The sequence below is a fragment of the Macaca mulatta genome, chromosome 6 (genome assembly GCF_049350105.2).
Source record: "Macaca mulatta isolate MMU2019108-1 chromosome 6, T2T-MMU8v2.0, whole genome shotgun sequence".
NCBI lineage: Eukaryota > Metazoa > Chordata > Mammalia > Primates > Cercopithecidae > Macaca > Macaca mulatta.
Window position 1 is genome coordinate 32855222 of NC_133411.1, and position 13025 is coordinate 32868246.

General features: G+C 45.0%; 1 protein-coding gene across 42 annotated transcripts in view; it reads right to left on the bottom strand.

Annotated features, from left to right (window-relative positions):
* DROSHA (drosha ribonuclease III) overlaps positions 1-13025 on the bottom strand; it is a 137029-nt gene that overhangs the window by 101146 nt on the left and 22858 nt on the right. For all 42 annotated transcript variants that reach the window (XR_013418018.1, XR_013418017.1, XR_013418016.1 and 39 more), the window contains 2 exon segments: positions 12145-12299; positions 8091-8171 (listed from right to left, as the gene is read on the bottom strand). Coding sequence is in view for 36 of the 42 variants with exons in the window: in NM_001261157.1 (NP_001248086.1) it covers positions 8091-8171; positions 12145-12299 (236 nt within the window). In the remaining 6 variants the exon portion in view is untranslated.

The window sequence follows — 13025 nt, forward strand, 5'->3', positions numbered from 1 at the left end:
GCTACTCAGGAAGTTGAGGCAGGAGATCACTTGAGCCCAGGAGGCAGAAGTTGCAGTGAGCCAAGATTGCACAACTGCACTCCAGCCTGGGTGACAGAGGAAGACCTTGTCTCAAAACAAAAAGAAAATCATAAACATTTGGCTGCAAGGTGGCCTATACAGGGCTCTCCCAGTGGTGCCCCGGTCCCATGGAGGTGGCAGCTGCATAAACCCACTGAAGCATGCTTAAATGTTCCTTCCTGAACTTTACACCAGCCACTTTCAGTCCTTGATGGGGAGGTTCATGCTGAGGTGTGCTATTCTCCAAGTCATGAACAGCCACTGCAGCAGAGGACAGGGACAGCTTATGGCTGTCTGCTCTATGCCCGCAGCCCCATCAAGTTGTGCTTCCTGGATAAACTTGACTGGGTGTTGAAGTCATGAGAGACCTTACCATCTTTGGAGATAGCTACCATCATATTTTTCAGTCTGTGAGTTACAGACCACTTCCCGTGTAATACACACAGTACAGCCAGTGACAACTTTTTCACTGAGTCCTTGCATCAGGTCTTCAAGGAGGCTCTGAATTTCTGTCCTTGACAAAGGGTAAACCTCTTTGCAGACTTCTACGGTGTCTGGGGCGTGCTTCCTCATCTGAGTAGGTTGTGGAGGTGACAGCCACTGTCCTAACCATGACCCAAGTGGTGACTGGTAATGCCTGTAGTGCAACCAATGGTTATCCCGCAAACTCAGGATCATCATTCCACAGCTTGAAGGCCTATGGATCAGCCAGGCCAAGTGATGCGACTCTTGAGCTGAGCCTGTGTGACTGGAGTATGCGGCACGCAGCAGGCATCTGAGGATGGAGCACATCCCTGGAGAAGCTGCGCAGTCCCATCAGGAGTGCAGAGGGGATAATGTGCCCTTCAGTGATTGTACAGACTTGCAGGGGATCATCTTCTAATTCCCCCACTGGCAGACAACAACAGAGAGGCTTTCTGCAGATAAACCTGACCTACGACTTCCTGGCCTATGGTGTCACAATCGCAGGATCCTTCAGGCTGAGATGCTCCTCTGGCACAGCAAGGGCTGGAGACACACCAGCTGGCAGTCAGCTCTTGAAGCCAAGGGTGTCCCTGGCATCCAGACCGTCCTCTTCCACTTGGGAGCCTGTCCCCCCCTTACTAGGGGCCTGGAAGGATCTTAAGAATAATTTTGGCAGGTTTTGCCTGGTGGCAATTTCCATAACAGAGGTGGAAAGTACACACAGTAGGTAGCAATTGGCCAGAAAGCAGAACAAAAACTGCCAGAGCTGCTGTGGAATAGTCCATAGGGCTCACCCGATAGCTGGATCAGAGCTAACTCTCATGATTCTCTCAGAGAAATGAGTGCCACTACTCACCTGCTTAGGCAAATCCCATCACCATCCCCAACTGTTGTGTTGGTGGGTGGGGTGTTTCCAATGGACCTAATTAACCAGCTCTTTCAGGAGGGACTTCTCCCTTTCCATCTGATTCTCCTCAAAGATAAGTCTTAGTCACCAACCGATGCTCAAGCAGTTTGTTCTGCTTATTCTCTTACAAGACGGACAGCAGATGCAGGCCAGATACAGCCAGGGAGTCAGATGACCAAGTCACCAGGAGGGTCTTCATCCGGAGACCAGCCTCAAGTTTGCAGGATCCTTCTCCTTTACTTATACCTGTATTCAGTCCAGATCAGTTACCAGATGTCTCTTTTCTGAAAGGAGTTTAAACTATTCTTATAACGGGAAACTTTGTTTTAAGACTTATGAAAGCTGCATCTGTGCCGAGGTGGCCTTGTCTCCTGGAAATCTCCAGGCTAGGTTGTAGACTGCTGACACAGGCTGACACGGACAACACTGCTGACATGGAGTATCAGCCCTGTGAGACACCTGAATGAAGTTATGGCTACCCTTAATCTTATAGCCACAATATGCCACTTACAGTATACTCCAGAGCGGGTTCAGACCACAAGATTTAAGGATCTTTCTAGATCTACAATCCTATGACCATCTTCCTTTTACTTGTAAAATAACACAATAACTGACCTTTGGTTACACTTATGAATAAACTGAAAAAAAAAAGTGGTGAAATTAATCTGAGAACTAACAGCAGTGAGAGTTAATAGGAAATTTTAAAAACTGGAAGGAATAAATATGCTGGGTAAAAATCAAAAAGGTCAGAAATGAAGAAAGCATGAGAGGTGGTGGAAGAGAATATGCATGGATCTTAAGACGGGAAAAAGCTGGCCAGACACGGTGGCTCATGCCTGTAATCCCAGCACTTTGGGAGGCCAAGGTGGGCAGATTGCCTGAGGTCGGGAGTTCAAGACCAGCCTGACCAACATGGAGAAACCCTGTATCTACTGAAAATACAAAATTAGCCAGGCGTGGTGACGCATGCCTGCAATCCCAGCTACTTGGGAGGCTGAGGCAGGAGAATCACTTGAACCTGGGAGGTGGAGGTTGCCGTGAACTGAGATCAAGCCATTTCACTCCTGCCTAGGCAACAAGAACAAAACTCCATATCAAAAAAATAAAAAATAAAAAATAAAAATAAAAAAAAAAAAACACGGGAAAAGGCAAACAAAGCCAGCAAAAGAAGTGTGCTGTGACAGCATCAGTTGTGATGGCATGATTGGGTGTACCTGTGATAGACATGGGGATGTGCCGCACAGACCCATGTTCAAGGAAAGACTTGCTGCCTGGCTGTGGAGGGCACAGATAGCAGGGAGCTTCCAGCTATAAGCTTCTTCAGGATCTCTCTCCACTGCAGATCTCCCTCCTCTGACCTCAGGCACGGCCCAACATCAGGTACTGAGCAAGGCAGAGGTATAAATGCCCAGCTATTTCAGCCCAACTCAAACGGGCAATATGCATTCCACAGATCACCCCCAGGCTGAATGCAGCTTTCAGTTCAGCCAATCCTTCTGTCCAATCCTGCTTCCACCTTTCGTTGATGCCTAATAACCATAATGCACCCAAAACTCCATCTTAGCATCTGCTTCTAGAGAACCCAAGATGCGGCTGTTGGTACTAGGAGTGACCCAAGAAAACAGCAAATAAGATGGTGTTTCGGAGCTCAATCACCTCCCAACAAGCAATGAAGATGCCATCACTGGTGGTAAGCGGAACACAGACAACCCCTGGCACCAGATGGCAAGCAACTAAACTTTAAAGATGGTGAATTAGAAGCTGTACACTGGAAGCAGGCCAAACACCCAGGTGTTTAAAAATGGTAGCTATAAGAACAATGGTTATGATCCTTCAGGGATGGATGGCTGTCGCTAAGCACCACTGATGCTCTACCATAGTCCCCAAACCTTAGTCTGCCCAGAAATCACCTGGAGGGCTGGTTAAATCTCAGAGTGCTTGTTCCCCACTCCCAGTTTCTGATTCAGTGGCTGGGATGGGCTGAGAATCTGCCTTTCTAACAAGTTCCCAGGTGAAGCTTGTGTGAGTCTCAGTTGGAAGCCTTCACTTAGAGAACCACTGCACTATAGAAGTATAACAGCAGAGGAGGAGAAAAGACTATTGGAAACCAGATGTGAAAGCCAGAAGAAACTCTCACTACCTACAGTGGGAGGTCACAGCAATGACCAAGCCTAAGGCTTACCTGTGAGAGTGGCTGAACCTCAAAGGCAATTAGCCACGGTCAGGGCCCAGGAAACCAGAAATGGGGACATTTAGGTTTTGACTCCCCAGATTCCTCTAAACCGTCTGACTGCAGAGATAGCACATCCCTCCCAATTAAGAGCAACTGCTCAATTGTGCCAGAAGACAATGGAAGAACCTGCAAGGCAACACTATGTCCCCTCACACACCCCTCAACCAGTCTCCCCTCCAGGCCAATACCTATAATTGGGGTCATTTCAGGGCCCCAAATGGGGAAGTGCTGGAAGGCAACAGATTATATTTCAAAAGAATTGCAGGAACTAACTAGCATGTAGCAACAGCCAGAGAAGTCTGCAGAGGACGTGATGATGAGAGCGCTTGATCAACAGGGCCAGAACATAAAATTGTTTAGAGAAGAGTATATTGACTTGGGAGTACTCAGGATACAACACCACCAGGGTATGTTGAGAACTCCCTACTAGCATGGCTCCTAAAAGCATGAAGAAGCAACAACCCACACTGAGCAAAGCTGAAATACCAGAATTGCCTTGGTAGACAGTGGAGGAAGGAATTCAAGGACTCAAGGAAGTTAGAATGCATACAGTATCTATGGCTGGAAAATATGCCAAACAATCGTGTTGCATGGGAAGCCCCAGAGGACACACTAAAACGAATGTGCAGGTGATAGGAGCACAAACATCATGAGGAAGATCAGTGGCGACCTTCTCTGCAGGCCAGGGCTGACCACAAAAGTGGTCAGAGAGCAGAGCTCGCCAGCAGTAACAGGGATGACAGAATCCTGAAACAAGAGATGCCAGGTGATAGGACTAAGTACTGGAAGCCAGGCCACAGTGGCAGCCAAGGGGGTCTGACCCACAAAGGTCACGGAAATAGTTAATAGAACATGGTGTCCTTGGGTACAAAACAAGTGGGTAACCAACACGAGTACTACTTAGTTTGTACAAACATAAGAAACCAGGAATGGATAACCAAGAGACTGAAGGCAGGACATTCCAATAAACAGTCACACTATTCCTTGCCCAGTTCCAGACCTGATCACATTTTTTGGACTGAAATCCACTGACTAAAGAGGTGGTCAGATCCCAGGAGGAAGGACTCTGTAACAAAATAACAAGCAAAAACGGCCTTGACAACCCTGTCATTCACCAAAGGGGCTTATGGCCATTTACCTGGGGAGCTGTACACTGGGAAAAGAAGAATAGCAGACAGTTCAAGCCATGTTAGATGCAGTATCCGAATCATCATTGATACTTGGAGACTGGATACATCACTATGGTTCCCCAGTTAAGTAGAGAATATGAGGCCAAGGTAATAAATGGATCTTGGTCAAGGTCTGACTTACAGTGGGTCTACTGAATCACAGATCTACCCAGTGGTCCTTACCCTGGTCCTTGAATGTACCACTAGAATTGACATTCTTGGCAGATCCAATGTGCTACTCAACACTGGGTCCTTGACATATGGAATAAGAGCTATCCTAATGCAAAAGTCAAGCAGAAATGAAATTACCACAACCCCCATCAACCCAGGCATCAAAACCAATATTGCACTGGAGGGATAGAGGAGATTAGTGCCACTCTTAAGGATCTGAAGGATATAAGGGAGATGGTACCGGTCCTATCTCTGATTAATTCACCTGTCTGGCCCCTGAAGGTCCTGAAGGATAACTGCAAACTACCACAAACTCAACCAAGCAGGAGCTCTGAGTGTAGCTGCCAGGCCAGGTGTTGTAGTTTAGCTGGAGCAGATATAAAGTATGTGGCAACTGATTACGTGAATGGGTTATTTTCTATCCCAATCAGAAATAAGGATCAGAATGGTTCACAGACATTTATAGTTTTGCCCCAGGGCTGTGTTAATGCTCCTACCCACTCATAATACCAAGGAGTTTCCAACCGTCCAGGCACACTGCAGAACCTCACACTGCTCCATTACACCTCTGACATGATGATGATCAGGCATGCACGCATGCACCGCAGTGGATGTGAGATCAGCCCTACAAAGATTTAGGGGCCTGTCGCAGCCACACAATTTTTAGGAGTCCAGTGGTCTGGGGAATGCCAAGACATCCCCTCCAAAGTAAAAGACAATTATTTTATCTTCCACCTCCTACAATGAAGAAAGCACAACACCTAGTGCGCCTTTTCAGGCTCAGGAGGCAAAAGAATGCACATGTAGAAACACTGCTCCAATCCACTTACAGAGTGGCACAAACGGCACAAACAGCTGCCCCTGCTGAGGACAGCCCATGTGAGAAAGGGCCTCAGCTGTTTCAGACTAGAGTATAAGCAGCGCTGCTGCTGGGGCCATATGTTTCAGCAGATCCTACAGTGTTGGTGGGAAAAGATGCCAAAAGGAATCTGTGGCAGGCCACATTGGGAGAATCACAATGCTGGTCCCTGACGTTCTGGAGCAAGACCTGCTATCTATAGTGAAGACGTATGTGCCTTTGAAAGAATATTCCAGATGTGCTACTTGGCCCTGATAGAGATGTAAGGCCTGGCCAAGAGATACCAGATACACATGTGGCCAGAATCACCCATCATAGGCTAAATTCTGTCAGTCCCACCAGGCAATACGGCATCAGCAACAATCCATCAACAGGCAGGCATGGTACTGCCAGAGTCAAGCATACCCAGGAGCCAAGAGCACAAACAAGCTGCCTGGGCAGGTGGCCCGGATCCCCACAGCTCCACCACTGTTGCACCAGCTCCCCTCCCTCAGCTGATGACCTAGGGTGTATGGATGAAAGCAGAGGAAAAAGCCCAAGCTTGGTTTACAAATGGGTCAGTTGGCAAGAGTGGGTGAGCCAAAAACAGATGGCACTACAGCCTCATTCTGGAATGGTTCTGAAAGACAGCGCTGTGGGGAAATCTCTCCCAGTGGGCGGAGTTTCAGGCAGTGTACCTGGTCATCCACTTTGTGTGGAAAGAGAAGTGGCCTGAAGTTAGAATAGAGAGGGACTCATGGGCAGAAGCAAGTGGTGGCCATGCCAGCTGGTCAGGGGCCTAGAAGAAAAGAGGACGGATGAGAAGGTCTTGGGGCAGAGACTTGCAGGTGGACAAATGGAAGGGAGCATGACGAGCTCTATCTCACAAATGGAGGTCTGTCAGACAGCACCACCATGGAAGAGGTACCAAGGTACCAAGCAGACAAAATGACTGGGGCAGTTGGTGCCAGCCACCCCCTGACCTCAGCCACCCCAGAGCGACAGGAGGGGCACATGAATGAAATTACCACAGCAGCAGAGAGGAGGCTTCCCATGAGCCCAACAGCATGGACCCCGCTTATCAAGGCTAAGCTGTATAATTAAGCTAACTTCCACCGCCAAACATCCAACTAGCCAGATACAATGACCCACGCTGAGTCCCCAGAATGAGACCATTCTTCCAGGAAACCAAACTGTCACCTGCCTTTCCTGCCTACGGGTCCCTAGCTGGCACCACTGCCCATCTAGTCTCCCTTCAAGGAAGAGCCTGCTGTCCAAATGTGCACTGTGTAGTCAGCACACAGCCTATAGCTATTGGCTCCTTCAGGGTCAGCCTCAGCTGCAGAGCCCCCTCTCCCAGGGTCGTGCCCTTCCTGAGGCACCTTGCTGTGGGGACTGAGACAGATGGGGGTATGACGGCCATTCCAGCACAACACACAAAAATTCTGATAAGCCAGGCCTGATCAGACCCACATCACAGGGGAATAGTTCCCACCTCTGCTCTTTTCCTGTCACAGGTGTTGATCTCTCATCAACATCTCAGAGCTCCCAACCTGAGGCATGTGCACAAACGCTCACAAGATGCCACCCTGTCCCACAATTCCTCGCTACACTTGCCTACTTTCAAAGACAAATGAGCAGAAGTGATGCAAGTATTTCAAATTATCAGGCACCATCTCCTAGTCTGTATTCCCATTATTATTGAGCCCTCAAACAAGTTTTAAATAGAAATTAAGGTTTTATGTATACTGTGTTTAAATATAATGCACTGAATTATAAAGTGAGGAGCCTGGGATTAACAAAAATAGCTTATAAAAATAAAAGATAAAGGGAACAAATGAGGGACAATAATTGAAAGGGACAGACTAACAGAGAGAAGACATGCGCCTCAGAGCACTTTAGTAAGAGCGTCTCTCCAGGGCCATTCATAGCCACTTATGATGAAACATAAAACTATAATATGTACAGTTGAAAAATACTTAAAATGGGAAACACATATCAAATACACCATGCCTATTTTAAATAATAAAACTACTAAAACTTTTGTTAATGTTTCCTCGAGAACACTCCCCACTCCACCCCCAAAACCCAAGTGCTTTCCTCCGCAATTATCAGTAACAGAGACTATCAGGGAATATGAAGAGAATTTTGATAGTATTATTTCATTTATGGGGGAAAGAACAGCAACAACATCTGTCTACTTCTGGCTTCTCGGCATTTACAAACATAATAACCCAAACCAGTTACCTCTTCTCCAGGATAAATGCTGTGCCTAATTCCTGTGCGTCTTGCCTTTGCGCTGCATTTGCAGAGTGGTCCATCATTCATCTGTCAGAAACACAATGTAATTCGTTTTTATTGGAGGGAAAAATCCACACCATGCACAATGATGCCTCTGAAAATGTGTGGGTTTTAATGTCATGAGCACTGAAGCTCTGAGAGGCTGTCACGGTTAGAAGATTAAACGAATGTTCCAAAACCAATAAAGCTGCAAACTCTCTATATTGTCTGATAAAGGGAAACTGTATGACAACCCTGCATTCCCGAGTTATTTGTGCAGCCAAGCAGAAAATATCAATGTCAGCACACTGTTTGCCCCCATCTTCTTCTACCAATTCCCAGGACATTTTTGTTTCCCTATTTCTTATCTCAAGAAAAATGACTCTTTCACAAAAGCAAATTTTATATCCTGGAGGAACACATAGAGTGTTTTGAAGGTGACCTGCGGATTCGATGTTTTGAAAAGAGAAACTGTAAGGCACCTCACTAGCAGAGAGAAGAAAATGCTACTAAGCCAGAAAAACTTCCCACACTGATCAGGTTAGATTACATCTCTTTCCCTGAATTTGTTTTAGTGCCACAAACTCCGCCCACAAGGCTCCACAGGCAAGCAATTCTTCAAAACTTCTGGAACGGATGAGTGCTAAGCAAGCGGATGATAAAGAACAGCGGGTCCATGTGCTCAAGGAGTATCTGTTCTAGACAGGAGAACAACATATATATGATATGCTTCATAATTTAAAAGAAAAAAAAAATCACTCGAAAGTAGGTAATGCTGGGGTGTCAAACAGATGGGATGGACAAGAAAACAAGAGGGCTGCTGCACTAGAGGCACCAGCACCCATCAGAAAAGGAGAGAAGGCAGGAAGTCCACGTCATGCTCTGGGCCACGAGACCCATCTAAATAAAATGGACCATTTATGTGGGGGAGAAGACCAAAAGAAGCAGAACTAATATCAAAATCTGAAGGGCCTCACAAGCCAGGTTCATGAGTTCCTCTGGTATAGATGGTAATACTGAATGAAAAACAAGACCAGAGCTCAGATAGGGAAAATGAAGAAGTGGAGTTCCATTTCTCTTTCTCTGTAATAATTTAAAAATATAGGCTGGTCAGAGTGTAATGGTTTTTACAAATAATTGATCACAGCCAGTTAGACTTCTTCATTCCTTCTCCACTCCCACTGCTTCTTCACTTGACTAGCCTTAAAAGAAAAAATATATATACATATATACACACATATATTTCCTTCAAGTTATTGAGATTTATAACTCAGTATGTCCAATTAAAATATAAAAGTCAGTAAGACTTTTTGAAAAAAAAGTGTTAAAGTAAAAAGTTGTAACTTTGCTTTAGCCTCTTGGAAAATCTAAAGATCCAGGTGGTACAGCAGAGGAATAATATTACTACCAAAAAGAAAGATTCTGTTAAGATACTATCTAAAATAACAGCTGGCAAATAAGAGATGTAACAGGATTTCATCAAAAGTCATAACACGGCTGTGCGCAGTGGCACACGCCTGTAATCCCAGCACTTTGGGAGGCTGAGGTAGACGGATCACCTGAGGTCAAGAGTTCAAGACCAGCCTGGCCAACATGGCAAAACCCCATCTCTACTAAAAAAACGCAAAAATTAACTGGGCATGGTGGCGGGCGCCTGTAATCCCAGCTACTCATGAGGCTGAGGCAGGGAGAATTGCTTGAACTAGATATGCAGAGGTTGCAGTGAGCTGAGAATGTGCCACTGCACTCCAGCCTAGGCAATAAGAATGAAACTCTATCGCAAAAAAAAAAAAAAAAAGTTATAACACACTCCTAAGGCCAGGTGCAATAGCTCATGCCTGTAATCCCAGCACTTGGGGAGGCCAAGGCAGGCAGATCACTTGAGGTCAGGAGTTCAAGACCAGCCTAGCCAACATGGTGAAACCTCGTCTCTACTAAAAATACAAAAATTAGCTGGGCATGGTGGCACAAGCCTGTAGTCACAGCCACTGGGGAGACTAAGGCAGGAGAATCACTTGAACCTGGGAGGTGGAGCTTGCAGTGAGCTGAGATCACATCACTACACTCCAACTCCAGCCTGGGCAACAGAGCAGGAGTTTTTTGAAGACTCTGTCTCAAAAAAAAAAAAAAGAAAAAAAAAAGTTATAACACACTCTTAATGCCAGTCATGACTTCCGTGATGAAAAATATAAAAAATTAACTTAGTGCTCACTGATCTCCAGGGAAGTGGAGACATCCTACATGCTTGCCTTTTATCAAGGTCTGGGATCCTACATATTCAGCCCTTCACAAGGCTCAACTATACAGAGGACACAAAACCAGTAACACTAAACAGCATTACAGAGACTGTATACAAAGCACTGTTGAATTTCTGATAGAAACAGGTATCCACGGAAATCAGTATAGAGGCTTCTTGTGAAACAGGAAAACAACAGTCAAGTAAAAAGACTAGAGGGCCAGGTGCAGTAGCTCACACACCTGTAATTCCCAACACTTTGGGAGGCTGAGGCAGGAAGACTGCTTGAGCCTAGGAGTTTGAGACCAGCCTGGGCAACATAGTGAGACCTCATCTCTACAAATAATTTTTTAAAACTAGCCAGGCAGACCAGGCACAGTGGCTCACACCTGTAATCCCAGCACTTTGGAAGGCTGAGCCAGGTGGATCACCTGAGGTCAGGAGTTCGAGACCAGCCTGACCAACATGCAGAAACCCCATCTCTACTAAAAGTACAAAATTGGCCAGGCGTGGTGGCACATGCCTGTAATCCCAGCTACTCGGGAGGCTGAGGTAGGAGAATCACTTGAACCCGGGAGGCAGAGGTTGCGGTGAGCCAAGATCGCACCATTGCACTCCAACCTAGGCAATAGAATGAAACTCTATCTCAAAAAAAAAAAAAAAAAAAACCAGCCAGGCATAGTGGGGCGCCCCTATAGTCCTAGATACTTGGGAGGCTGAAGCAGGTGAATCGCTTTGGCCTGGGAAGTCAAGGCTCCAGTGAGCCGTTATTGAGACCAGGTCTCAAAAAAAAAAAAACCCATATATGGAGGAAGTTTATTTTAGGGGGGACAAAAATGTCCTAAAATTCAATTGTAGTGATAGTTGTGCAGCCCCATGAATATACTAAAAAATGTTGGATTATAAGTTTGAAGTACAATTGTATCACATGTAAATTATAACTCAACAAAGCTGTTTAAAAAGAAAACCAAGTTTTAAAATGCATTAGCAGTTTTGCAAACATTTCTGCTCAATTCCAAGAGAGTAAAAGGAACACACAAAATACATTTCTCCCAGACATTCTATTAAAAAAAGATGGATAGCTGTCGTCTAACAAGAACCAGGAGAAAAGCATTTTAATTAATATAGAATGTTATAAATTTACTCATGAAATATAAATTTTAAATTATCTTTTTATAGATATGCTTTATTATGCTTCCTAACTTTACATGCATTAAAGATACAATTTTTGTACGTATTATATATCTGTGTGACACAAATCTTTTTTAACAATGCTAATTTTATTATGTATTACACTTCATATTAAGACAGTAATTAAAAATAAAAATAATTATGTCCACCTATTATGTCATTAGCTCAAACATGCTTAACAAGGAAGAGAACTTGTGACTGTTACCAACTAAAAAAAATGAAATTTTATAGGACTTATTTACTATTATGCAGCAAGATACCTTCCAGGTGAACTACTTCTAAAAAGACCTCCCAGTTCTCTCTCATCCTACCATGTGTCTTCTTCCATCTACTCCAAGTTTAATGAGGCAGGGCCATTACTCCTCTCCCCAACACGGAATTTACAAACATCATCAAAAATGATTCAAGGGACAGCTGCTCCGGTGCTTATGCTTTGGAACTGAACCCGAAGCTGAAAAAAAACAGCTCTGAAGGACACAAGCCTGAGAGTAAAATTCAGTTTCAATACAAGGCAACATGCATCTTCTGAGCCCAGAGCAATAACCATTATGTCTGGGTTTGCAACCTTCACAGCAAGGGCATAAAAATACGCACCTGGCCTGGATCGTTGTACCAAAGTTCATCATGAAGCCGGTCAGGGTGGGCCTTTTTGCGTTTGATTTCTGCAATAACGTCAAAAACTTCAGAGTCTGAGCTGCTAGAACAGGTGCTGTCCTCATCAGACTCACACTCGGATTCACTGGAACTCTCTAACAGGGGTTGGGAGAAAAACACAGAAACTGATGGAATTAACAAACTGGGTTTTTTCTTTTCCTTTTTTTTTTTTTTTTTTTTTTTTTTGGAGACAGAGTCTTGCTCTGTCACCCAGGCGGGAGTGCAGGGTGTCTCACTCTGTCACCCAGACTGGAGTGCAGTGCATGATCTCAGCTCACTGCAACCTCCGCCTCCCAAGTTCAAGTGATTCTCCTGCCTTAGCCTCCCGAGTAGCTGGGATTACAGGTGCCCACCACCAGACCCAGCTAACTTTTGTATTTTTAGTAGAGACAGGATTTTGCCATGTTGGCCAGGCTGGTCTCGAACTCCTGACCTCAGGTGAAACACCCGTCTCAGCCTCCCAAAGTGCTGGGAGTATAGGCATGAACCACCGCATCCGGCTGACAAACTGGTTTTTGTGGAGACTTCCAAATGACCTAAACCTCTAAAGGTAAGAAGAGTTCTTTATTCTTCTAGAAAATACTTAAGGGCCTACTCCACACCAAATACTCTACTAAGCAATACCACAAAAAAAAAAAAAAAAAAAAAAAGACAATGCTAAGTCACAATCTAGTTGGAGAAGCAAAGAAAATAAACATCTTTAGAGAAAAAGTAAGACTCAATGAGCAATGTCAGATAAAATGAAAAATCATAGTAGTAGTACGTAGTTTAACACTTGAGCTATGTATTGATCCACAAAAGGGCTGTTTCACTGGGATCCA